General features: G+C 38.8%; 1 protein-coding gene across 7 annotated transcripts; it reads left to right on the plus strand.

The window, feature by feature from the left end:
* Positions 1–15,005: 15,005 nt before the first annotated feature.
* On the plus strand, positions 15,006–25,907 carry POU1F1 (POU class 1 homeobox 1). Of its 7 annotated transcripts, XM_031045029.2 has the most exons (8): positions 15,006–15,147; positions 15,652–15,653; positions 17,917–17,982; positions 18,876–18,993; positions 19,994–20,235; positions 21,609–21,773; positions 23,658–23,718; positions 25,676–25,907. In XM_031045029.2, the coding sequence occupies exons 3-8, from the start codon at positions 17,976–17,978 to the stop codon at positions 25,887–25,889; spliced, it is 807 nt and encodes a 268-aa protein (XP_030900889.2). In that variant the 5' UTR covers positions 15,006–15,147; positions 15,652–15,653; positions 17,917–17,975; the 3' UTR covers positions 25,890–25,907. The 7 variants fall into 7 exon arrangements, with proteins under 7 accessions (XP_030900889.2, XP_005144549.2, XP_005144544.2 ...); XM_005144492.3 differs by lacking the exons at positions 15,652–15,653; positions 18,876–18,993 and adding an exon at positions 17,125–17,130 and having other exon boundaries at positions 19,990–20,235; XM_005144487.3 differs by lacking the exon at positions 15,652–15,653 and having other exon boundaries at positions 17,833–17,982.
* The last annotated feature ends 1,291 nt before the right edge of the window (positions 25,908–27,198 follow it).

Below are 27,198 nucleotides of genomic sequence, written 5' to 3' on the forward strand. Positions count from 1 at the left end.
CACATTCATGCACATACTGTTACGTCACTTTTTACTTTCAAAATGTCAGCTGGGAGAACGTGGTTGTATTTAGACATTCTCAATAAAAACAGACAAATATCAGGAATGGGCAAAAAAATTGGCCTTTATTAATTTTTTTCCTCTCTACAGAAATTCAGGTTGGCAGCTGAGAAAAGTGGAACTAGCTGATATGCTTGAAAAGACCAAAAGTCCAGCTTTCACACAATTCACTTTCTTCCAATTAAGGGAAGAGATGGTAATTCTTTCCTTTTTGAAACACAGGTTGAAGCATTAACATTCAAAAAGTGAGCTGTGCACAGGATGGTGTTTGGGTGTGCAAGAAGATTGGAATAGAAGCTCTAAAATCCCCCAGACCAAGTTGGTAAACAGTGGAAACTTTCAAAATGGAAGGTTTAAATACAATTTTCTCCACAAAATGTTAGTGAAAATCATTATTTCAAATATTATTCCAGATTTAATTTGCATCAGTGTAAGAACAGCAAACAAGCCTTGCATGACAGTTAAGCACAAATGGATATTTATATTCTGTACCAGCTATTGTACTGCCCTCACATGCCCTGGCATTGCAGTGTTCTCAGTACTTTTCCATCCTGTGCTTAATGACATGATCAAAATGGGTCAAAGCATTTTAGTTTGTTACTCCTACTATGCAATTTTGCTAACATTTTGGTTTCCTCAGCTCTTCTCAAAATGGCTGATGAAAACTATGAAATTATTAGTTCAGAGTGTCCTTTCATGGAATTAACAAATATCTTGATCTGGAAAGAAGCTGTATGGATATTAAACAGGTTCTTTATTTCAGCTGTATTTGTGACATAAGCACACAATCAGCTCTATCTTTCTGTCCAAAGCAAAGCTGTGAGGTATGTGTATGTGTTCCTATATAAAAAAACCCATATTTTAAACTTCTGATGTTTTTACCCATGGATTTCCTGTGCTTACAGGATGATTCTTGGTCATGGAAAAATTCTGCTTTTTCAAAAGTCATTTTCAGAAGCCACCAGGCCTGCAGTTTTGCATTTTGCAAAGCGGCTATTAGAATAAAAGCCTTATTTCTAACATGTAGTTTAATGTAAGAACATGGAAAACCTAACTAGATTATTTATGTGTTTAAATCGAGCTTTACACTAAAATGGTGTCTTGCCTACCTTTTTTATGGCAAATAGTTTTGTGTCAGCATATATCTCCTTTCAACATCACTCTATTATCTTTCACTACAAAGATGATATTTTTTTTCAGACAGACATCACCTAAGGTGATATTTTACTCATCCTTAATGATTGAGCAAACAGTGAAAATTAAATAAGTAATCTTTACCAAAGAATGATTATTTAAAGCTAAGCTATTAATAAAATCCTCTGACAGGTGGAGGTCCTTAGTAATATCAATTAGTTCTCTCTTTAGATATGAAGTATTCATTTTATAAATTTATTTATTCTCTATGTAAAGTTGTTGCCTCTTGAAAAATGTCTTGCTGTTGGGAATCCATCATGCTATTCATTTAGAAGAATATTCTGTAGATGATATGGACGTGCTTTCAACAGCTTGGGGAAAAAGGAGCAAGTGGTTATGTTTTGCAAACATGAAGATGAGTCTGAGTGTTGGATTAAGCAAAAGATTAAGAGACGGCTTTGTGGAAATCTTCCGCTCAGGTACTGCGCTTGCTGTGTGGAGACAATAAGTTATGATAGGCATTACTAGCAACATACGTTTTTTTCTATAATGCCATATTTCTTAGTTAGCTTTCTCTGTTGAGGCTCTTGTGAACTCAAAGGTAATTTGTTTCAGGCTAGTATAAAACAGTCACTGAGAGTGGTAGAATTTCATTGTAAGGACTTAATTCATCATTCAGATTGCTCAGCTGATGATCTGCATGAAAGCTGTAGAGCAGAATAAATAACAATAGTTGTGAATCACATCAGCATGGAGATGTTAGAGAAAATCAAATGTTTTTTTTTAACCAGGAATCTGGAAAAGTCATCATGCTCTCAGTGCACTGGAATAGAGACAAGTGATCTGATTTTGTGCTTTTGTCCTGTGTCAGGGTGCATGATGCAAACAGGGAAGCAACTGCCTACATTCTGTCTAGTAAGGAGCAGTCAGGTAGTTCACCAGCTTTTTTAAAAAGCTCCAACAAGACTAAAAAGAAAAAGCTGGTGTTTATTTGTATCAAATGAAATCTCTCTCCTGTGGGAAAGGTGGCTATTCAGTCAGGCTGAGACAATCCACAGGGAAATTCTGGAAGAAATCAACTTAATGTTTATAAAACTAAAATGTAATTGGAATGTGGTGGTGTTACTATCATCTTCTAGTAAACGCCATCTGGCACAGAAAACAGGAGTGGCTTTCTCTTTTCCTTTAGTTTTGTGATGGTATGTGCTGGTGTGTTTGTTACTTTTGTTTTTTTCATTGAGGAAGTATAGCTCCCAAATTAACCTCCATTTTAATATAAAAGGATTAGACTGTACTAATCTCTGAACAACTGTTCTAAAACTGACTTCCTTTCAGATATGCCAGCTCTTTTTTAATATGTCTTATATTTTTGTTCAACTTGTAGTTTTAAGTTTGACTGGACAACAGGAAAAATGTATTATCCTCTAATGCAAGTGATTTTTCACCATGTGATTGAATCAGCTGAGCAGTTGGAGGGAGCTTAGAAAAGGGGATTGTAGCCTGTTCCAAGTCAGGGGAGAAGCGGGGACTGAAAAGAGGAGTTAAAAACAAAGAGAAGCAGCAAGGTGACAGAAAAGGGATTTACTTGCCTGTTTGGTCAACCAAACAGTGTTCAGAAGATGAGCTCAAGTAGATTACATTTTACAGCATGTTTCACATACATGTTTGGCTTGAGATGTTTCTTCTGGGTTATAACAGGTTGTGTTATGTAAAGTTTGGCAAAATTGCCATTTTTCTTTTTCTTTTTTCTTTCTTTTATTTCTATTCTTCACTTAAACTATTTAAGTCCACAACTGTAAAAATATTTTGTAGTGTAGTAATGGGGATATGGCACCATTATCATTGTAGACCTTGAGACCACACAAACTCAAGATGCTGTTTGCAAACCATCTTCCTTTACTTGTCTCTCTTTTGCTTCTGACTGTACTAATCTGTACTGATCTTAACAAGACAGGGTGAACAGGGAGGGGAATTCTGTTAGTGTTCTTCCTAGACTGGGTTATGTGGGTAAGGAGTTCCTTTTATTTCTCTATATTCACACCCTTTGTCCCAGTAACATGTGCTGGAAAGCTCAGTATTTCCTTGTGGAAAAATACCTTCCCTTTTGGAGGATGTACTCTGCACAGGACAGTATTACTGTCTTGTTACCCAGAATCACACATGCATTATTATTATTATTATTATTATTATTATTATTATTATTATTATTATTATTATTATTATTATTATTGTAAAAGAAAATAAATAGTTTGTCAGTGACTTATGAAGAATGCTATTTGTGTTTCTTGGTGTTAAGTTACTGCAAGGGACAGCTTATGTCTTCCTTGCAATAAATTCCTTATTTCCCCTCGTCCACTGCAGTATTGTGTAAAAGGTGTAGAGAATGGGGTCAGCTTGTGCATGCTGTTCCTTCCCCACCCTGTCCTCACTATGGAGGGGATGTTGCAATGGTAAATGGTGGAATTTCACTGTGTTAAATTCCTTCCCCTCATAGGAAAATTACCTGGAGAAAAATCATGTTTAAAGTCCCTAGTTTGGGTGTATTATGTTCTGTACTTAGTACTTGTGCTCCCTGACTTAATACTTCTTTTGCAAGAGTGTTCTAATGGAGACTTCCCTGAAAGCTCAGCTCCTGAGATGCTGTGTAGTTCCAAGAGAGGCATGGCCTGGCAAGTGAGACCAGGAGGATCCTTCAGTTTCCTTGCAGGTCTCTTGCAAGAGCTGAGGAATGAGAAGCTGGGGAGTGTTTGACTACTCTCAATGGGAAGAAATCCCCTCCAGAAAAGGGATTCCTACAAAGTTATCTGACTGTTGCAGCTTGCATGTGAAATGTAAGAGCTCCTAGGTGGCTGTGTTTCCTGCTAATGCTCCCCAGCTGCCTGCTGGCTCCACAGGCTGGCTGACAGACCATAGGGAAGGTAGAGACTCTCCAACTGCCTCTCCCTGATGCTGCTGGAGCAGGAGGAAGGCTACCACATTCCTTGATGGCTTCAAGTATGATATGAAGCAGAGGTCACCCATAACTGAATCATGCTGAGAATCACACTTCCTACCCATAGTCTACTGCTGCTTTCCCCATATGGCTTCCTTGCGTAGGAAGGAAGAAGGCATTTTAAAGGTCTAGATGCTGTTGAGCTGAACTTAGGATTCCATTTGCCCAGGGTGACATTCTGTAAAGAAGCAGGAGCGATTCCTGAGGGCTTCTCTCTTCTTCCCCCCTCTCATGTACATGTTTGAGTTGTGCTTGTTTGTTTTAACACCTGGAAAATGGCAAGGTATTTTATCTAAATACCTGCTCCTTCAGGCCAGCACACCTGCTGGTATGGTGAGAGCTTCTTCCCATGTGTTACGTTTGTATGCTGTCAGACTGAAGTGCAGTGCTATGATTTAAAAGGAAAACTCAAAGCCCTGTTATGCCTGCCTCCCAGCATGGTTTCTGAAGGTACCTGTGTTCATGGTACCTGTGTGGCAGGGTGCTTTAAAAGGAGAGAAGCCCTGGTTAGCAGAGAAGTGACACTGTGAGAGGACTGTAGACACAGTTGCAATGAGAAGCATCCAGGTACTTACTCTGGGGAGAAAGGAACACATATGAACACTTTCAAACAATAAGCAATTCTTACAGTCCCATGCAAATTGTTTATAACAATTGCTCCATTGTTTTTTGAGTTTAGTTGTGTTTTGGGAAGGTTCCCACTTTCTGACTTTCGTGAGCAATATTATAGGAGGAGTGTGTATATGAGTGAGATTGTTTTGCTTCTCGCCTATAAAAAAATAGGAAAGCCCTCTAATTCTTGCTTTTATTTGAAATGAGAGGGTGATCTCTCAGCTGTCAACTTCTATTGAGGCTGAACCAGCTTCGATCTTGGGTAGTGGTTTCTGAATTTGGAGACTAGACAAGTATGGTCCTTTGCCCATGGAAGCAGCTCGGACAATGCAAGTGGAATTTTTGAGTCCTTAGATCCACCTAGTGAGATACTTCATGCTTTCCCCCATGGCACAGGAATACGTTTAAAAGCTGTAAAGTTTATAAGTGAACCATTGATCAAAATATCATTGATCTGGCTGCTGTCCTTAGGTTGGCCACTGGTGTCGTATTCTCTTGGGCGAGCTACTTAACACATCAGTTTCCTCACCCATAAAAGGGAAGAAGTACTTTTGGGGACAACAGTGAGGTCTTTAGATGAAAGGAGATATCGAAGGGCAAAGTGTTGCTGTATCATGAGGATTATTCTTTTACTGATAAGGTGCACTTTTCAGGTTTAACACTGTTTCGTAATGATTAATCAAGTTGTGTGGATTAACTTTTCAGTGAGAGTTATGAAATACTTTCCTAAAGAACAGTTCATTTTAAATGTTACATGAGATTTAAGAATTAAACTTGTCTCGTATTTCAAAGAATTTTGAATGACCTTCAGACTGAGCCAGTGAGGGGGTTGAATATTCTAATGAAATCACTTTGCTCGCAAGATGTTTTGTTTGGTAATGAAACTCAAAACTACTGACCGTGTTGAGCTGATGATGTTTGTCTGTCTAATACATTAATATTCACCAATGCAGGGTGTGCAGGCAAAGTTCAGGTGTGAATATAGATGACTAGGATTTTCTGGAAGCTCATGTAATAGTCGCTTTTAGGTCCTGATCTTTGTAAGCAGCCAATGACCTTTATTTGACACTGATAATGAAAGAAAGCAGCATTATTTTATCACTTAGCTCCATGAATACAGAAATAATTGTGTTCTCATCACTAATCATCTTAACAAATTAGTCCTATTTATCACCCATCTTGCCAGCTGTACTTCTACTAAGTAGTGGTTTTGAAGACTTTCATGTGATTTTGACACTGTTTACTGGTTAAGTAAAGTGAAGATATCAAAGTCTGACCCATTATTTTCAATGTATTTCAGAGTCTGGTTTGGGGGTTGCTGGGGTTATTACTTGATTGTTGCCTCCATTTAAATTAGAATGAACCTAGATGAGTATAGGTAATGTTACAGTTGTCTTGGTTAGAAAGAGCAGAATGTAGCTGTATAAGCTGTGATCTGAAGTATTGGAGTAATTAAAAAAAATAAAAGGTGGTAACCTCAGAAGATTCAAATTAAATTTAGAAAAATCCACACATATATTTTTAATCTTGTGTCTTTACTACTGTAAATTTTATTAAATAACATTGTAATCATATAATTTATGTTTTAAACCCAAAAAAAGGATGTCTAGAGCTGCAGTTTGTCTGGAAAGCTTTCCTCCCACAATTTATTCTACATTAGCTGTCTGTACTATCTGCATTAAGCAGTATTGGTAATACTGCAGACCAAAAATCTTTGAGTATTTTATCAAAAATAACCTCAGATAATTAAGAAAAGAAGAATAGTTTATGAAAGCTCATAAAATTTTCCCAGAGCATAATGTGAAGCCTTTCTGGAATTCTGAATGACTTTTCACCAAACCTGAAACTTTCTATTTAAATATGTTGATTTCATTTATTTTATGCCCACATTTTTGAAACTGAAGATTTTGCTTTTAGTTTTGAAATAATTTCATAGCTGAAAAGTATTAGGTTCTGCTGATCAGATGTTCAAATGTAAGTGAAACTATATCAACCTGTTCTTCTTTCCTGTGACATTTAATGGGGGGTGGGTTTAGGGACAGGAGGCACAGAGCAAGGAGGGAAGCAGATGGGCACATCAGAAACTGATTATCATGCTGGAGGGAGGGGGATGGGAAGAAAAGAATCCTCGTTATTCAGTACAATTCTCATGAGTTTTAACTTATCCTTGTCCCATGTTTCCAATAAAGTTGAGCAATGGGCAAAAGCATTAATCAGTTTTCCGGAATATGATTTATTTTTTTTCCTATTACATGCTTCTCACACTTCATTAAAGAGGTTTAGCCATACCAGGCGTGCATTTGCCTCTGGCTGTGAATCATGCGTAATTGCCTGCAGCTTATGCTAAATATCTAGACTACGAAAGTTTTTTTGGTGTTCATTCTAATTAAGTTGATTGTAAAGTGTCAGAGATGAGGTCTTGTGAAGAATATATAGTAAAACACATTCTTTCATTATGTGGCATGAGAGGGTGAAGATGAGCATTGTTTTGCTATTAGAAACCTTGCTGTTTCTTTGCCCTGATGTGCTTATATTCATTCCTTTACATTTTATTTCCTTTGATCTTTGTGTCTCTTCAGGGTATAAAGAGGCATTTCTGCAACATTTCAGGCCTAGAGCTGGTCAATTACCCTCCTTTCAATATTTTTTATTTATTTTTTAAATAAGGATGACTTTTTGATCAACTGAATTTGAGAAGAAACTATTTCACTAAGGGGAGTAAAAACTGAGAAGCAGAGGATGTCTATGTTTACACCATCTGGGGGAATGTGAAGGGACCTTCAAAGTAGAAGTGAATGTAACTTATTGAATTGCTATAGTAACTTCTAAATGTTAGACTTCTCCAAATACTTCATGTTACTCTCCAGCAGGCAAAAAAAGCCCTAAATCTAACCACTGTTTGTTTGCCCAGGTACTGTGTTGAGAGCTTTTCTCTTTTTTAGAAAATAGAGTGAAATCAAAATCTAAGCAAGTGACATTTTACAGTGTTTGGCCATTACAAAACTACTCTGATTTTCTTGTTGTTTAACTAAGTTTTGGTAAGCATATGCTATGTGATATGGATGAGTAATCTGATCTTTTGAAAGAGTTTTTGGTTTTGTTTTTTTTTTTGTAGTTGGACACGTTTGTATCTGAGAATATCAAGAAATATGATTTCTGACTGCAGAATTTTGATTCATAATTGACAACTCAGCTTAGATGCAGCTAGATAATGAAGTACTTTGAAGCTGCAAGGCAATGTTGAAATTGCAAGACTCACAGTATTATTTATACTGTATTCAGTACATGAATATTTACAAAAGCTTTATGAAAGCAATGTTTGCTTTGTTATATGAAAGAGAAAATTAGGAAGGAATTAATGGATAATGGATATTTGCATGATAAAATCTTCCTGGTGTTACAGACACCCTTTCTGAAATGACATAAGAAAAAGTGAAAAAAGTTGCTTGGACAGAAATTAGATTTCTGACTGAAAATTTAGGCTGTTAAAAATAGCTCCGTGTGAATTGAAACTCACAGCCAGGTATATGAAAATGTTTTTTCATGTGGAAAATTTCCCACTTTCTAAATGAAAAGTTACATGGATAAAATAGTCTTTTGCCTCTGAAAATGATGTTATATGATTCTGAATTACTGAAAATTAGTCAATTGCAACTCATCTGAGCTTTAAGCCTGGCCTTCAAGTGCTGTGAGCTGTTATTATTAGTGATATTTTGTAAATATTTTAAATATGTTAGCTATAATCTTTTTGTTTTCGCATCCTTGGCTAAATTCATGGCTGGTATCAGTCCACTGGCTGGGCCAACTCATACCTGTTTGCAGCCTAGTGCTAAGGTGCTGTTCACTGGAATTACACTGAAACAAGCTTGGGCCACTGCCATGAAGTGGCAGGAACTCTCCCTAGCAGTCTATGTGCAGTGTGTAACATTTTGAGAAGCAGCAGTCTGACTGGGAGGGAGCATGAAGCAAACCAGTGAAACTCATGTGTCTGTGTTATTTAAGTTTGTAGATCTTATCTATAAGTTTAAACGTATTTTATGATGCTCCCTGTATGGGGAGCTCCTGACAAGACAGCTCGGGTTGCTCTGAGAGCCGTGGGAACACCACCTTTCCCTGCAGATAACAGATCATGTCTGTGCTACATGTTTAGAGGCTCTTTTCTGCGGAGATGATCTAACGTCAAGGGCAGGTGGTTCAGAGAAACAAATAATCTTATGTCCTTTTTGGTCTTTATCAAGTAGTCCCACTTGGTCTAAATCAGGCTTTAAGGCTATTGTATGCTCTAATGCAATTACATGTTTTTTACTCAGACTCTAGTGAACCAGGCTTTGGCAACAAGACCAAATAAGCCTTCTATAGGTTTTTTAAAGTGAATTAAATTGTTCTGGTCCCTGGGAAAGTGTCTTCCTTGAAAATGTTTAATCTGCCTTCCCTCCCCGTCATTTGCAGATGAAATTATCCAGTGTATACACTGGCAGTTAGTCAATTTGTGTCATGGCTAAGAAAGATTTTTTTCTCTGTGAACAGTGTCATGTACTGGGATGTGTTTTTTGATTTACAATGATTTACAATGTGGGAAGTAAACCATAAATCTATTATATCCCTCTGTCTTTTTGTATTTTAATAGCATGTTCATAGTAACTTTAATTAAAGATCTTTCTGGGTAGTAAAAATACAGGGAAGAATTGGGTAAACATGCAGATCTGTAGAGCAGTTGTGAACTACTGAGAATGTTAAAATATTGCAAAATTGACACAGCAACTGTAATTATATTGCTAGTGCTTTTTTTCCATCCAGATCACCAGTTTTGTGTGATATTACTGGCATATTTAATGGTTACATGCAGATACATGTTGAGCTTTGTCAGCCTCACATTTTTTGGGATGCTTTGTACTCCCAGCTCCTATTGAAACCACCTGCATTTGGGACTGCTAACTTTGTGGAGACAAGTCCCTGAAAAATAAAGTGCACTTGTGATACCAAGAAGCAGTCCAAGCATCTGTATTTAAGGGATCATCCTCAACATTACTGCGGTCTTTAAAGACCAGCTTTGACAGAATCACAGAATCATTTGGGTTGGAAGGTGAGCATCTAGTCCAGTCTCCAACTTTCTAATGTAGGCTGTGCAGCAGTAGTAGAGTATTTTGTCCTCAGAGTTGAGGCCCAAATGTGCTACTGTGCTGACATGGGGAGAGGAGGAACTGTGCATTTGCTGTTCCAATAAGGATCTTTTAAAGACTGTGCACATGTGAAATGGTTTCCACTATGTTTTGTGCTCTTGTTACACAGCACTGAACTGGCACAGCTTGGAACTTCAGTGCAGAAAAGTTATGACAGACACCTCAGCTCTGCACTATTGCTGAGCAATGCAGAGTGTGCCAATAGTAAAATGAATTAAGAAAATACACAAAGGAATGATACCCCTTAGAGTCCGGATTCTTTGGAAATCTGGAATGCAGATGGAGCATGCTGAAACCATTATTTTATTGTGTGTTTGCTAAAGACTATTAATTGCAAAATAGAAACAAATTAGAAAGTAGTTCTAGTATTCCTTTCTATTTGTTTTACCCAAACACAGTGAACTATCCATGATATTATGGAATTAAAACCTTGGAAGTTAGGTGTTCTGTATAGCAATGAAATGTGACAAAGGAATTTTTACATACAAGAACATTGTGCAAATACGTACAGGGTTGACAGCACACAAATTGTAGTAATATTAGAAATAGAAAGCATTAAAAATCCCCCACTGCACATGCAGTAAGGACAAAAGTGAAGCTTACTTCTCAAGGAGCTTAATAAGTTTCTCTGAGATACATTATTGTGACAGAGCTATATCTGAGTTTTGTGTGTATATATATATATACACATATACTAACACCCCCTCTCCAGAATGTAAATGTATGTGTGAGTGAATGTTTCAATGGGATATATTTCAGCCTTAAGAGTAGCATAGCAATTATGCTTATGGAGAATTCCATCTCTACGAGCCCTTTGTTTGAAAAAGCCTTATATTTTCAACTTATCTAGCAAAGGCAGAGGGATATCATAGATTTATGGCTTACTTCCCAGGAAAAGGAAGGAATGGTGTTGCCAAGACCTGCACTGTTCCTGATTTCCTTTGCAAGTATGTAATACTTGGTAAAGGTGAGAATGAAAATCCATGTTGTTGATGATCATGGGATCGTCTCTTGGGAACAGAGGTGCTGTGCTTCTGTGGAGCAAAATGATGGTGCTTTCCCTGACTGCCTCACAGCCAGACCTGAGAGACTACAGTGAGAGGTTGTTCTGAAATGGGAAAACCATGTGAAGGCATCTTTCTGCCATGAAAACAAATAGCTTAATTATGTCTAAACAAAACCTCAAAGGGTTTTTGACAGCATTCTTCACTATTTTGGGATTCAATCAGAACAGATTTAGAGGGAAAATAATCAGTCTCCTGACATAAAGTAAAAACTAGAGACAAGGGAAGAAATTAAGTGAGCTCAGCATTATCTCATAACAGACAGTGACATTGAAAATGGGGAATAGGGTCTGTGTCTCAGGACAGAACCCCCCCACTGAATTTCTAAGGGCATTTGTAAGTGTAGGGAAGGAATGATCTCTTTCAGTTGGTGACTGTAGGTTTGAAATTCCAGCTGAACTGCTACTCTGTCATTTTAAGTGCTGAAAGACAATTCAAAAATAAAGGAAGAGAGGGCTCTCAGGTTAATAGTGACTTCCATGTATATTACTTGGTCCACTTAAGTATGTCCAGTGGAGCCTTTCTCATTCATAAGGCACTCTCCCACCAGAAGAGGATACATCCATTTGGTTTTCCATAAGCTGTCGAACCTTGGGATGCTACGTGTTGAGATTCACACGGTAGTGGGGATTTATTAGTAAAGTCCTGTCTTTCTTTTGAAGATGTGTCCAAAGAACGCACTTTGGAGGGAGGACAGATAAAAGTCATGCAACAAAGTAAGGGGGAAAAAGTATCTCAGATAGCCTTAAGACAAAGATTTTTTTAAAAAACTAAACCAACTGACCACAAAAAAAACAACCCAACAACCCAACGTATTTCCAGGCATCCATATGTGATCTACCAGTCTGGAACAACTTGTGTCTTCTGTGAGAGAAACTGGTGTTAGTTCAACCTAACTTCTTCCAGTCCCAAAGTCTGATTGCTTCTTGACGCAGGAGGAGAGCACTGTGCCATCCTTTTATTTATGATTAGCATGTTCTTATGGCAAGAATGGAGTGTCTGTGGTTTAAGGTTCTTGAGATGTCAGCATAGCATTAATGAGGCACTTCTCAGATGCATGGGTAAGGCAATCTGAAGCTCAGCCAAACATCTGCATGTGGCTCGCATGACAGGGCTTCACCACTAAGGGATTCTTTGCAGAACAGATGTGGTACCAGACTTTGCACAGTATCCACAGAGGACTGTAACAAAGCTTTAGGAGAGATGCTACTCTTGTTAGAAATGAGCTCTACCTGACGAATGTGAAATTTATTGAAAGACTAGTATTGGTAAGCAGAGTCTAGCTATTTAGCCTCAAAAACATTGACAAATACCTTTATTTTAAACTGACTGCAACTAAAAGCTCAGTCATAACATACTGAACAGTCATAACATAACATACAGAAAAGAAAAACTGAAGTTGTTACCTGTAGTGAGAAGTAGGCAATGTGGCATGAACACATAAAAAATAAAACCCCAAGTGGTTTAGCAGTATGAAACACAGCAATTTATAGCAGTGTCATGAAAAACTTATTTGAGGTGGTGTCTGGGATGGTGTCACAAAACAGGTTTTTTCAGTACCCTGAAGAAAAGTTCAGCATCTCACAGTCTCTGTCTGCATATACTTTTCCAGTCTCTTGCTCCCAGCTTCTGTGGTGAGTACACTTCAGAAACATGCTACTACCTTCTCTAATGAACTGTATAGGTTTGGGAAGCTTGAGTAGCTGGCCAAAGCTGGGTAAATCTCCTGACTTAAGGAAAAAATGGAAATATGGAAGTTAGCTCCATTCCTGTACCTTGGGGACTGGCTACAACTTCTTTTCATCTAGCTACGAGTTTGCAGTATAAATATTACCCACTGGGATTTGAGAAAAAAGAATTGTCAAGGGACATGGCTGTAAAGTTATTCCTAGTGTTTCTTTTTCTCCCATGGCTTCAAAACCCCAGTAGCTAGGCGGACTTAGTCATTAGAGGTGAAAATGCTTAAAATAAATTCAGAACTTCCTGTCACTCATGTAACAGTTCATACACAGCACTCTGGCCTTTGAAGCTAACAAAATAATTAGTACCATAAGAGGGATGTGCCATTTGAAAACTGTTTATAGGCTGTTTACAGGCAACGAAGGCAACGCCATTGCTGTTGACTTCTGTCCTAGGTTCCTTCAGTGCCGTGCTCTGACCTAAGAACTGTATAGGTTCCAGATATATCCTTAGCTGAATGAAATGCTAGAGTTTGTGACTCAGTTCTCACTCATTAGTCAGCATACTCATGAATCCACAGATGTTAATATTAGGCACAGCCCAAAATACTACAAATAGCAGTTTGTTTGATGACAGTATCTTTCATAATATTGCAATGATTATTTTTAAGTTTTTGTGTATTTTGCAATACAAAAGTACAAGTATTGATAATAACTATGAGCATAGAGCCTCACAGCCATTAAAGAACATGTGCAGTTTGCCATATGCAGTAATTCTGAAATTTGTCCACAACCTCTGACACATCCCTCCCCAAAATACATTTCGAGATAATGTAAAGGATTCTGCAGGATGGCTTGATGCAATGCTATTTTTCATAGAATCATAGAATAGTTAGGGTTGGAAAGGACCTTAAGATTATCAAGTTCCTATCCTCCTGCCATGGCAGGGATGCCTCACACTAGAGCATGTTGCTCAAATGACACAATTATATGTATGATTGCTCTCATGTCATATGTATGGAATCCATGCTATCAAAAATCTTGTTCAGATGTTTGAACCAGTTTGGAATATGAAACATGTAGAAAGTACCTCATCTTTACAGAAAATAAATGAAAGTTCTGACCCAATCATCTTTGGTCACAAACAAAAAACAACCAACCAAAGAAAAAATACCCCAAAACCCACCTAAACCTTCTCAAAAATTCCAAATCAGACCACAAAAAAAAAACCCAAACCAAATCCTCCACATCAATACATTTTACTTCCTATAAAGTAAAAGTAAATTAAATAGAGCACCTGTGACATTTTTACATTTGAAATTTATGGCTTATACATAGAATATATGACTATTGTGTTCTGCAGTAATTATCACCATTTTTAGGGTAACCTGTATGTTCTTTACTGCTCTAAAGCAGTTCCAATCTCACTCCAACAAATCACTCTAGTAAATTCTTTGAGGAAGATTCCTGGTTTTACTTAGTGTGTAACACAATAAAGACCAGGACCTTCTGGATGAAACTAGATGCTGCAATAATATAAGTAAATAGTAGAAACTGTGAATTAGTTTTATGTCACACTATAGGCTCTTTCAAGAGTTTACATTTGATAAACATTTAGCACACCATGCTAATGTAAAGCTATCTGTTCAGAAACTTCCTCCTGTGTACAGCTGGTCCATATTACACATCTCTCATTTATACTACATAAGTTAAGACAAATGATCATTGTGGCACTGCTGGGAATTAGGTTAATTTAGATTATTTTGCTATAGATCCTTGACTTTTGCAGGCTTTCAATTGAAGTCTCAGCCAGGTTGCCTTCCAGACAGTTCCCTGGATGAGATTTGGGGGGCAGGTGTTAACTGTGGAAACCTACTTAGTATGAAATGTACTTGTCTCATTGCTCCTGACTTTGGAGACGATACTGTTATGTATTTTTTTTTCCTTGTCATTGTTCTTCACAAAAGACCTAATTGCAAATATCTGTCAAATCATGTCTCTAGTTTCCCTCTTCTTCTCCCCTCATTAATTGGAAACGTATCGTGTTTGTGTGGGAAAGAAGGAGGCTCTATAGCAGTATAGCAGTATTGCTGGGAAAAGAACATTAAAATGGATAAAGGGATTTCCTAGTGGTATAAATACCTGCACACGACCTCCCTGTGCTCTGGAGCCCTCCTGTATATGTATTGAAAGTAAAAAGCCCAGAATAGTTTGAGCTGCCATTAATCACGCAAGATCTGTTCTGTTAGAAAACGGGCAAGCGGCTCTTTGCCTGTTGGAGGGTATGACTTGCCAAGCATTTGCTTCATCTGACACCTTTGTATCCTTGAATTCTGACTCTTCTGCCTCTCTGCCTCTGATAATGCATCACAGCGCAGCAGAATGTCTACCGGTTTCTAACCATGCCACCAATGTTGTGTCTACAGGTACTTTTAAAGATAATTTTGCTTTCAGTAATTCTCATTTGTAATGCTTTTGGATGATACGTGTTCATCGAGTTTTGCAGTACTTCAAGTGGTTGATATCAATACTGTGTGTGATTGCAACTGCTTTAAAGCAGGAGCATTTTCACAAAACTGCATGATGAGCGAATGGGGGAAATCCCGAATGTGTGGGTTTTACCTCAGTTTGTATTTTTCTCTAAGTAAGCTTGTTACAAGATTAGGCTCAAGAATGTTACCAATGCATTAACCTAGAAGGGGTCCAAGCACTGTCACTGTTGCTATGACAAGTGTTACAGACAAGTATGGTGTAGATAAAGTGAAAGTTAGTTTATTGTGCAACCACAATTTAAAATAAGATAAATTACCTTAAACAGGAAATGTATCTAAAGCAGGACAAGTCTTAATGTCATTCAGGGGAAGTTTTCAAGAAGGAAAAGCATTGTCTTACAAAGCATAATGCGTAATTGATACTAAGATTTAAGTGAGGAGTTCTAAACTGGTAGCAGAATCCTCATTAGTATTTTTAAATTTGGTGTGCTTATGTATATAATCCAATTAATTGTATTTAAATAATAGGACAATGTAATCATTGAACTATCTGAGAGAGAGACAAAGTTTTCTTGCAGCCTTAAACCTGCAGAAGTGAGATTCTGCAACACAGGAACTGTTGATGGAAAGCTTTCAGGAACAGAAAATTAAAAAATTTTGATTTATTTGAAATTGCATTAAAGTAAGAACCTTATTTGGAGTTTTAACAAAAGCTCTGCCCTCTCCTGAAATGCATTGCTTATAAAACATTTTAATAAGAAGAAAAAGCATGTAAGTAAAGAAAACTGAGCATTGGTGATAGATAACAGAATCCTATACATTAAACAGGGGGCTCAAGATATCCTAAATTGTTAGCAGGGGTAGTAGGGAATATGAGAATTTAAATTTTGTATGAGGCCAAATTTATGTATCTGTATCATAGGAGTATTTTCTAGATTGATCTGATTCATAATAAAAAGTATATGATGATAACCAGCCAAAAGCATTTGCTATCTGCTTCAGGTTCAGGTTTTGATATTTTGTAGTTACAACCCAAAAACAAGTACCACTCTAGTCAGTGCGAATTTTGTGGGCAGGATCGCATCTAGCAGATGACCCTGTGAGAGTGGAAGCAGTGACAGAGGGTGCTAATTTAATGGGTAAAGGTTTACAACTTTCATACATAGATTCAGAAATCATAATAAACAATGTCATACTGGTGAAGGCACCAAAGGAGAATTTGTGCACAAAGTAGACCTGAAATAATTTTGAGTAATGACCTATGTTAAATGCATGTAAAATTTCTGCATCACAAAATACAGGTGAATATATTCCTGTTCAAATACTATACCATGTGATAGAGCTGATGTTCTGCAGTATCTTCAGCATTTTGTTATTATTGAACTTAAATAGCATCTTCCTCGCTAGTTAATTTTAAATCCATATTAGCCAGTTGAAAATGCTGGTTTTATGCATTAAAATTTTAGTCTGTGAATTATGAAGTAATGGAAAAATAACTGTAAACACTTAGATCTTATCTCAGCAGAAAAGTTGAATTGCTCTAAATGCTATAGTATTGTTAATGCAATCTTTATTTTCAGTGCATTTACACTAATATAAGCACGCTTGTTTTAGAAGAATTTATATCCATATGAGTATATCTAAACAGGACTTTTAAATGTTATGATTACTGTTGTAAATACAGAGATTCTAATCCCTAATTAATGATACTGATATGGACAGCTGGAATGTGTACTCTGTAATGCAGGTTTACATATCTGAGTGTTCATGAACACAAATTGTACGTATATATTATATTAATTATATTAAATATTAATATTTTATTTTATAGCAGTTGTTAGAGGGGACAGTATGTGCGTTTCTGTACCACATCTCTTACGTTGTGCATTCAGCAAAAAATTGATTGTTCAGGCACTGGTGGTTATTAAACACAGATCTGAAACAATCCTGTGAAAACACTAGAGGTAAATTTATTGTGTGAGTTTTGGTGTCGATGACAGAAAGTGTTGGTTTAGGCTTAAACTTTTAGAAGAACCCAGAGTCTATCAATCATCCCGTGTCCCTAACACCCTGCCAAAGTTCTCCAACATGGTTTGGTGACTTAGTACTTAAGAAAATGTGACTTCTGCATGCTTCAAAGCAAATGTACCAAACTGCTGCTTTCAGAAGTCCAGGTCTTAGGTGTGCATAAAATATTGTCTTCCTTGATGCCTGTGTTCAATGTTGGCTTTGCACAATAGTGAAGTCCATCAGTTTTATGTAAGATTAAATGAAATGGCATGAGGAAGCTGACTGTGAGGAACTGGTCTCGTCTTTAATTTCCCTTGCTCAGCAGTATGTGTAAACTGGGTTATGCCTGTAGATTATTCTAAAAGTAATGCTTTGAGACCACAGCATGGCAGTTCCTATGGTCTTGGCTCAGAGAGTATCTCACTAATTGTACTGGCTATCTCATCTGGTGTTACCTGGCCCAGTGTCTGGACTTCCAGAAGTGTTAACCTCATGGTTATGGCTCAGAGTTAAATACTGACTGAATGCACACAAGAACTGCATACAAGGGTACTGTCTGCCTCTGAACTTAAATGCTGTGTCTTGAATCCTCACATATTTTCTCACCAGTCCCATCTGTTTTGTCTTTGATCCAAATTCCTATATGTGCCCGTATCTGCTTTGCCATGACGACTTTGGGAAACACTTTGGCAGGCCTTCATTATTCTGTGCCTTCCTGTCATTATGGAAATCAACCATCTACCTATGGGGTGATGGCAGGTAAGAGCATAGCTTCAAATGGGTGTTGATTTTTGTCAGTGTTCCTTTACAGGGACTGATCAGGAGAGTTGCCTAAAGAAGACAGTATTGGGAGTAAGGCACTTCTAGTGGTTAGGACATTAGAGGTCAGTGCCCCGAGTTTCCCCAGACCCCTGTATCTCTTGGGAAATCACTGTATCTCCCCATAAGGCTGGGACAGTACTGCTCTTTTCAGTCATTTATGCCCACTTGCCTTGGTGATCATCACTTTTTGAAGGGCTGGGAGTGATCTACCCAAAATACCTGTGTATTAGAAGTACCTGGGGTGATGGAACCCTGACTGGAGCTATAAAATAAAATGGTGGCATAATGGCTGAATTCAGCAGATAGATCATATGGATGACTGTGGATTTTTACACTCCTGAATGTATGCTAGTATCCTGCTTAGTTTTCCATATCCCAGGCTAAGTAAGGAAGAGGAACTGTTATTCTATGCAAGTTTAAGTAGAAGTCTATGAGGTAATACTGTGAACTAATTTAACACGACTCCCAGGAAATAATCAGACTCACAGAAAGTCCAAATCAAACTTAGTGCCTTGTTTCACTTAAAAGTGAAGAAAAAAATAGAGCAAGTAAGCATAAATGAATACATCAGTATAGGGACATTTTAGGGACAGAGTATAGACTTGCTTCATGGTGTGAAAATGTGCAAATGATTCTGTGATTTCATTGTGCATTTATGTGTTGCAAATGTTCCTGGCATTGCTCAGATCCCCAGGAAAAGTTAATAGATATTAAACAAACACTACTGCTCAGAAGTTTGTTTTGTTTCATTCCAAACTAAATACATGTTCATTTTTCTCCTTTCTTTTTTTTTTACCCTCCTTTCTTTTTTTACCTTTACTTTCTCTTAGGCATCAAGCCTGCAACACCAGACATGCTGTCAGCAAGTCTCTCCCAGAGTCGTATCTTACAGACATGCAGCATGCCTCATCCCAATGTGGTGAATGGTGTCAGCACCTTGCAAAGCAAGTTTCCTTCTCTGTTTTTAGTCTTTTCCTTTATCCTTTGAGAATTGTATTTTTTTCTGGTTATCCTGTGTGAAGTGTATAAAATATGTGGGGTTTGAAACTCCAATGCTGGGGAGAGCAATCGCAGCAGTGAAGTCAGGAAAAGTAAATGGAAGAAGGGGTGGGGGGTTAATGAAGTTCTGAGTTCTGCTACAAAGCTTTGTGTGAATTAGAAAACTGGGGAGGATGTCCTGAGAACCTGGAGTTCACAGCCTGCTCCAGGTACACTGGAGAGCATTTCATATTTTCCCAATGATTCCTTTTCCCCTTCAAGTCAGAGAATCTTTAGTTCTACATACAATATCTAGCAAAAACCCCAGCCTTCACTCTTAAATGAACCTCCCTGTTGAGTCTGGTATCTGTGAGCAAAAGATAACGCGAGACAATATTTGTCCTTGAGCAATTTCTTCTGAATGCATTCTGGGTTTGGCGGGGGAGGTTGTGGAAGTTTTTTTTGTTTGGTTGGGGTTTTTGGCTATTTTTTCTTTAATCTCTTACCTGTTTAATTTCCTCAAACGACTTTTATGCTGAAGTTAAACTGAGGTAATGTGTTGTCTGGGCATCAAATGGTATTTATGTGGAAAAATTTGTTGTGCTGCAAGATAGAGACTGGCACATTTTTGGTTCAAAATGTCATTAGATCCATTAGTCTTGTTATGCCACCTAATTCCTGCTGATACCCTGAGTTGTCATTCAAGTTTGGACCATTTGCCATCTTATTTAAGTACCTCACAGTTGTCTAAGAAATAGGATGGTTGTCGCCTGTGAAAATGGCTGTCGGTTGGGTTTCATGTACTGGGACAAGATAAAGACCCTGCTTCCTAGGAGATCCTCACTCTTGGATACTTTCACAGATGACATGTAATAATTACTACAGGCAGAGATTATGAGATGAAGAAGATATGCTTTTATTGTGCAGCAGTAGAGAATAACTGCACCATGTTTTCTCTTTGCTCAGGTAGCCTGGCCCCTTGCCTTTATAAATTCCCGGAGCACGCTCTGAGCACCAGCTCCTGTGCCCTCAGCCACGGCTTCACACCCATGCACCAGTCCCTCCTCACAGACGATCCCAGTGCTGCAGACTTCAAGCAGGAGTTCCGCAGAAAGAGCAAGTCAGTGGAAGAGCCTGTTGACATGGACTCCCCTGAAATCAGGGAACTGGAGAAGTTCGCCAACGAATTTAAGCTGCGGAGAATTAAGCTGGGTACGTGCTTCATGTCCCTGAAAAACAGGCTGAAAAATGCCACTGAAAGCCCAATTGTTTCAAAATGTTTTATGGTCTTGCCTCTGCAGTTGTCTCACCACAACTAATCCTTCCTTGCACTGACAAGGGTTCTTCATTCCTAGGAGACTTGCACAGAACTAGTGTACTTCAACTTTTCACAACTTAGTATGCAGAAAGTTACTTTAGACTCTCCTGCCCTTAAATTATTTTCTGAAGTGCAGAGAAAATGATTATTGTTCATTAAATTACATTCAGCAGCAGGTGTGTAATTTAGCACAACCACAAGTCTTCTGCAGCTTAAGGCAGCACGTATTCTAACCTCTCATACCCATTTTCTTCCCACTTCACCTGATGTTGCAGTGTCAGTTCAGTATACAAGATGGGTCACATCCACAGCAAATCTTTCACACCAGTAGGAAGTTCCTCTTCCTGATTGGTTTTCTTGTTCCAGGACACAAGTACAGTAGCTACTGTTTGATAGCTACTGAGGCTGGTGCAAGATGTATTGCATTAGAGGGTCTCCAGTGGGGTCCTTGTCTTTCACTGGAAAATCTTAGCTTAGGGCAAAGGTAGACTGAGTGAACACTGTCTTTCTCACCTGTAGCGGACAGAGGTACATTGCACAGTAAAAGCCTGTCTCACCTGTGTTTGAATTACACTGAAATAAAACAACAAACCCAACACAAAAGATAATACCCAAAAAATCAAAAACAAACCAACCAAAAAACCCCAACAAAACCAAACACAAGAAAATCCCACAAAATAAAACATGTAACATTTAATGTCAGCCACAGGAAGACAGTTAATATGGGCTCTGAGTCTGAGACTGAGACACAGTTATTGCAGTAGAGATGCCCCATGAGACATTCAGCATCTACAGAATTCCTGCCTGCTCTGGCTCAGAGGCAGAAACGGAGGTCCATAAGCCAGACCCCTGAACATGGCAGATACTTGTTCAAAGCATGGAGCAGGGAGTACTGTTATAAAGTCAGTGTCTGCATGGAAACTGCGGCATTTCTCTGCTTCAACTTAGTTGTGGCAGCAAATAACAGGAGACCAAAGGTGCAAGCAGGGTTTAGCTTATTCCCATTGCACTATCTGTAGAAAGAAAGATATGGGGTGTCTGGATACTTCTCAAATTGCCAGTCTCAGGGTGTAAAACTCCACTGAAATCAACAGGAGACTTAACACATCTCTGAGGAAAGCTCAGAGTCATCCACAGAGACCTCTGGAGAAAGCCCATCCCGGACATTGCCAGCACACACTATTCATAAGAGTCAGCTAAGCACCTCAGGGAAATTAACACTTTCTAGAAAGCTCAAAAGAATTTTTTTCCCCTTCCTTTTTGACAGGTTATACCCAGACCAACGTTGGGGAAGCGCTGGCTGCTGTGCACGGCTCGGAGTTCAGCCAAACCACTATTTGCCGGTTTGAAAACCTGCAGCTGAGTTTCAAGAATGCATGCAAACTGAAATCAATACTGTCCAAGTGGCTGGAGGAAGCAGAACAAGTAGGAGGTAGAGATCTGTAATCCTCTAAATACTGATTTGCATTTAAACCAGAATCCCATATATATGCTGAAGCACTAGTAGGTGTCTTCCATAAACCAGAGCTTTTTGTTTGCCAGCTCCAAGTGCTAAAATGTGCTTATATTAAATTTTGGTTAGTACTTTGGGGTGAGCAAGGAGAGTCAAACTGAAATGCATGGAGGGTACTGAAGAGCAGCAGCGTCGTTTGGCCTGCTGGAAGCAATTTATTTCAATCTCATCCCAGCAAATTAGCCCTCCTCCTGTAGCCTGCCAGAGCTGTTATTAGGATCTGCAGGACAGCCCATCTAGCAGCATACAGGGATTCTTCACTAGCAGAGGATTCTTCCTTCCAACCTCTAGCATATGAGATATGGCCGCTGGGGAAAGGATTTAAGTTTAGCTGACACAGTGGTCTTTAAAACCTGAAGAAGAACAGCATGGCATAGAGGGTTTTGATGCAAACTTTTTGATGCTAGAGAATTTCCTTCCTTTTGCCCAGTTAATTTCCAGTTGCAGAATGAGTCACAGGTTCACTGGGCAAGGTGTACATTAGGACAGGTTGGTTGATTTGAAGGAAATGGGTTGACTTAAAGAACAGCCTTTTCAACTGAATGAATTCTGGTGCTGAGAAGCAGAATGCCATCAAAAGTCAGGACTATCACTGTGCTGCACTTGCCTAGCATGGGAAGAAAGATGGTCTTAATGTTACTTTTTGTATTTGCTTTTGTATTAAATGGTAGGAAAACTTGTTAAACAGCTGCTTCTGCCACAAACTTCAGCTCCTTTTAAACCAAATGTAGAAAGCTTCTTTCCCCTATAACAGCACTGGGAACTGTCGTGGTTTAAACCAAGTCCCCCAACTCCCAGAGAGTTAGGAAGGAAAATCCAAAGAATGTAGCCCCCACGGATTGAGATAAGAACGGTTTAATTGCTAAGGCATAACACAAAACCCCTACTGCCATTTACTACTACAAATAATAATGATACAGCAAACAACAAGTGAAGAGAATACAACACCCCACCAGCCACCGACCCATAACTCACTCCACCCTGCCCGGCTGAGCACCATGTGCTCCTTCCTCCATTTTCCTCCAGAGTTCTCCCCCTCCAGCTTTCTTTTTCCCAGTATGCATCCCGGGCATCACGTGCTATGGTATGGAATACCTCATTGCCTAGCCTGGGTCAGGTGTCCTGTCTCTCCTTCCTCCCGGACTCCCCTCCTCCACCTGGCTGGAAAAAAACCTTGAACAAAAACACCCTCAAAACATGCTCAAACCATGACAGGAACCAAAGGCTCTCATAATGCATGCAACACATAGTGCAAGAATCACTTGTGAGGGGCTGTGGTGGGCAGAAGCTGCTGCCTGCCTGGGCAGTGTTACAGGCTGGAGCTGCAGGGTAAGAGCATGTGTGCAAGCAACAGCCTCTGAGTAGTGAGGGGGGACTTGTCCCTCAGAAAGCAGGGTGAAAGAGGCAGCTGAATAATTGGTGTTGGGGCTCAGTGTCTGAAGAAAGAGGGTGAGGTAGCCAAGGGGTATGGGGCTGGACTCCATCTCCCTAGGCTGTATCCTGCAGGGTAGGAGGAACAAGGTATACAGATACACGCAAGTACTCAGGCTCAGAGCCAGTGCTGTTTGCAGTGCTATTGTTGCACACCCTTTTGGTTATAACCATTTATAGCTGAAGGTAAAACAAGGGCCAGCCATCTTAAAGAACAAAGTGCTCCTACGTGTGATGCTGCTGTTAATCAGTGGCATTAACTGTATGCTTTGCTCTGCCCTCAGAGAAAGGGGCTTCTTCATGGAGGTGATTTTGCATGTTTTCCATTCCCTGTGGGGGTAACTGTCAGGTTTTGGTTTGGTTTTACAACAGCTTTATACAATGAAAAAGTCGGAGTGAATGAGAGGAAGAGGAAGCGCAGAACCACCATAAGGTAATAAATATTTAGGTTGTTACATGTTAGGAACCACATTGACTAAGATGCTGCTTTTTCTTGAGTTCAGAATTAAAGTGTTATTTTCTATTAATGAGTCTCTGTAGACAATGTTTCACTATTTTAAAACATTCCAGTGAAAAAAAAAACCAGTATAACCCTCCAACCTGCTCCAAACATAATAATTTTTCCAATTAAAGAGTTTTTTTCAACATAACACACTTTAATATGAAGAAATATTTTATTCCAATTTTACCCATATTTCATTACATTTATGTATTGAATAAGGTATCAGAGCACTCTTGTTTTCATTTGGGGAGGTTCTACTTTATACCAAATTAAATTGCAATATTTTACCAGAAAATTGAGGTCTGGGAAGTTTGAAGGGCAGCTTTTACATGTAATATTGCATCACTATTCTCTGTCACAGGATCCTTTGGAATTCCCAAAGAAACACTTTAATGAGCTGAAGGGGAAAATAGGGTGTTGTCCTTCTGTGTCTCACACCTCTGGTGGCCAACATCTACCATCTATCTAGCCTAACTTTGTATGAAAATCAAGTAGGCTGGTAAATCACATTACAAAACCAATTACCAAATAGACAAAATGAGAACATGGGTATTTCCTTCTCCTTTAGATATCCCAGACTCTTAGAAGCTTTGGTGAAGAATTCACTCAGGGGACCTCCAAGGAGCTGTAGTATTCTGCTGCAGGAAGGGAATTTATGTGTCTCTGGGGACAACTCTGGTGCTGTTGACCATACCTGTTACACTGAAGTGCCTATTCTTTGAACAGGGATCATTCCTGATAGTGTCACCTCCCAGAGACGTAGGCTGCCCAATTGTCCCACAGCCACAACACATATTTTCTCCTCTCACATTCAGCTGAAGAGTTGTTTTTTTGGGTCATAGAATCACAGAAGAGTTTGGGTTGGAAGAGCCCTTCAAAGGTCATCTTGTCCAACATGAAACTAACCAGGGAGATGGACTTTATCTGAACTGCAGCCTTACTCTTAGCAATTCCTAAAGGATGTTTGAAGGCAAACCAGAGTTAAAACAAAAGTCACACAAACTGAATTAGGTTATTTATACCCTGAGCAAAAACTACTTAATTTGAATTCGTGGAAGTTATATTATTTCATACTTTGATCAAATCCTAAAAAGCTCTTAGTCAAAAGTAACAATTTAATGCTTGTGTGTGTGCAGAATACATTGCTTTGGTAACATTAGTAAATATTGCAAAATATTTACCTGCAAATGAAAGACTAACAATATATTATAGATGAAGTAATGAAATTACCAGAACTTCAGCAGCTCTTTTGTCTACAACAGACTTACTTGCACTTCATTTCCATAATAATGCATGAAGTGCCCTCTTGTGTCCAAATAAATTACAGCTACTCCTGATGCTAGCTTTGGATGCATCCTTGTCACACAGACACATGTCACAGGTACTTTCTGACAACATGTAACACAAATGAGACGTAAATTCTACCTGACAATAGAAAATATAGGAGTCTTAACTTACTTTTTTTATGGAACCACTCAACTTTGGTCACTGCTGACTCTAAGGAACAGGTTGAAGCTCTGCCAGAAAGTAATGACTGGGTGGTTAGGCTTGCTCCAGTTCTTGTGATCCCATTTACGTCTAGTTAGTAGCTGTTTCTTCTAGAGAACACCAAGGAGCATAAATATTTCATGTTTACCACTGAAATTGCACCCGAAGTGATGCCACTTTTGCCTTTAAATTACTCTGTGCTGAAGTTCTGTGTGATGTTGTGCTATTCATGTAAGCAAAGAACTAGTGTGCTGTAAGCTGGGTGGGTTTCTTTATGTTGAAAAAGAGGAAACAAGTCATCACCTTCAGTGCTGTTACTTGACCTTTCTTCTGAACTAGGGGTGAAAGCCTAAGTGTGCCAGAGAAGTTTCTAAAGGTGAAATTTTATCCCTTTATCCAGTATCGCTGCCAAAGAAGCCCTAGAGAGGCACTTTGGAGAACAGAGTAAGCCTTCTTCTCAGGAAATTATGAGGATGGCTGAGGGGCTCAATCTGGAGAAAGAAGTTGTGAGAGTTTGGTTTTGCAACAGAAGACAAAGGGAAAAAAGAGTGAAGACAAGTTTACATCAGAATGCCTTTAGTTCTATTATCAAGGAGCACCATGAGTGCCGGTAACGCTTTTCTGTTTATAGATGTGGGTTTCTGTTCTTTTTTTTTTGTAAATACTGTAAAGACTATGTTGTTTAAAATTAAAAGAAAAATCATTAAAGGACTTGTTTCTCTTATAAGCTCGCGAGCTTCAGATGCAGTGTGTTGTGGAAGACCCGATTTTAATGTAAAAGGTTGGAAAGAAGTGCTACTGTATATATTTAAAGAGTTGGAATTCTCTGCTTAACTGCAAGGAACCTATTATGCATTATTCAGCTAGAAATGCTTTCCAAGTTAAATCAGCTGCAATTTCCCAGTGCTGTGCCTTTCTTCTGTCTGTGGTACATTTAATGCTCTATGGAGAAGCCTATATAGGTACCTTTAAGCTTCAGAAACAAAGCCTTCACCTTGTATGTGAAGAAATGTTACAAAGCTGGATGTCTGCAGCTATAGAAGATATATAGAAGATATTTTGCCTCTGCCTGTCCATGCATGTGCTTCACTCCCCCCATGCACCCCCATGTGGAGTAGCTAACTATGCTAACCTTTGTGAGACTGTAAGCCATTAAGCGCACAGCTGGGTCACATCTCCAGCAGTGTACACTGAACATCAGTGAGAAATGAGAACTTCAAGTAAAAGAAAGTGAACAAGGGACCTTAAACAAGCAGTGGTGACACCGCTGCATACCTAGTTATGGCCAAGGATGGGGTATACTCATGGGACCTTGTGGGACTGCCACTAGATTTAAGAGCCAGATAGAGGAACATGAGCTGAAGACCTGCCTTTCCAAAGGGTGGCTCAAATTCAGCTACCTGCTCACAACAGCTGTGCACCTCTAATTGAATCATTTCACGTAAATTACTTGTGCAAGTTCAGGACAAAGCCATTAGAAATGGGCCATAAATGCTGTCATTATTAGGGTAGAGTAAGCTTACCAACATGGAGGTGTCAACACTGTTCCTACTGTGTTCTCTGTCTCAAAGTACCATTTGACTGCCTTAAAAAGGTGCCAAGTAGAAGTGATTTTTTTTGCTTGTTATCAAAGATAATTAATTTATTATACACCTTAAAGTTTAATTTGGAAAGGCCTTAGATATAAACATTGGGATATGATTTACCTTACCATAAGACTTTAGTGACCTGAGGGGAAAAGTAGGGACTTATCAAGTGGTATTACTTTGGGCTTTCTCTGCATTGTATTTTTATCTGATTAAATTCACATGTGGACATACTTACACCAGAGATACTGTGTTAAGCTAAAAAGAGAAGACCCTTGCCCTCTGAAATAAATACCCACGCAAAGTATATACTGCACTGCACATTCCCATTCTCTTA

The sequence above is a fragment of the Melopsittacus undulatus genome, chromosome 2 (genome assembly GCF_012275295.1).
Source record: "Melopsittacus undulatus isolate bMelUnd1 chromosome 2, bMelUnd1.mat.Z, whole genome shotgun sequence".
In the NCBI taxonomy this organism is placed as follows: Eukaryota; Metazoa; Chordata; class Aves; order Psittaciformes; family Psittaculidae; genus Melopsittacus; species Melopsittacus undulatus.

Bases quoted from the DNA above. Each gene is read 5' to 3' on its own strand.
- POU1F1 (XM_005144487.3), top strand. From the start codon at position 15,006: ATGACTTGCCAAGCATTTGCTTCATCTGACACCTTTGTATCCTTGAAT. The intron at 20,236-21,608 runs GTACGTGCTTCA...CCTTTTTGACAG, and splicing joins GCTGCGGAGAATTAAGCTGG to GTTATACCCAGACCAACGTT. The intron at 23,719-25,675 runs GTAATAAATATT...CCCTTTATCCAG, and splicing joins AAGCGCAGAACCACCATAAG to TATCGCTGCCAAAGAAGCCC.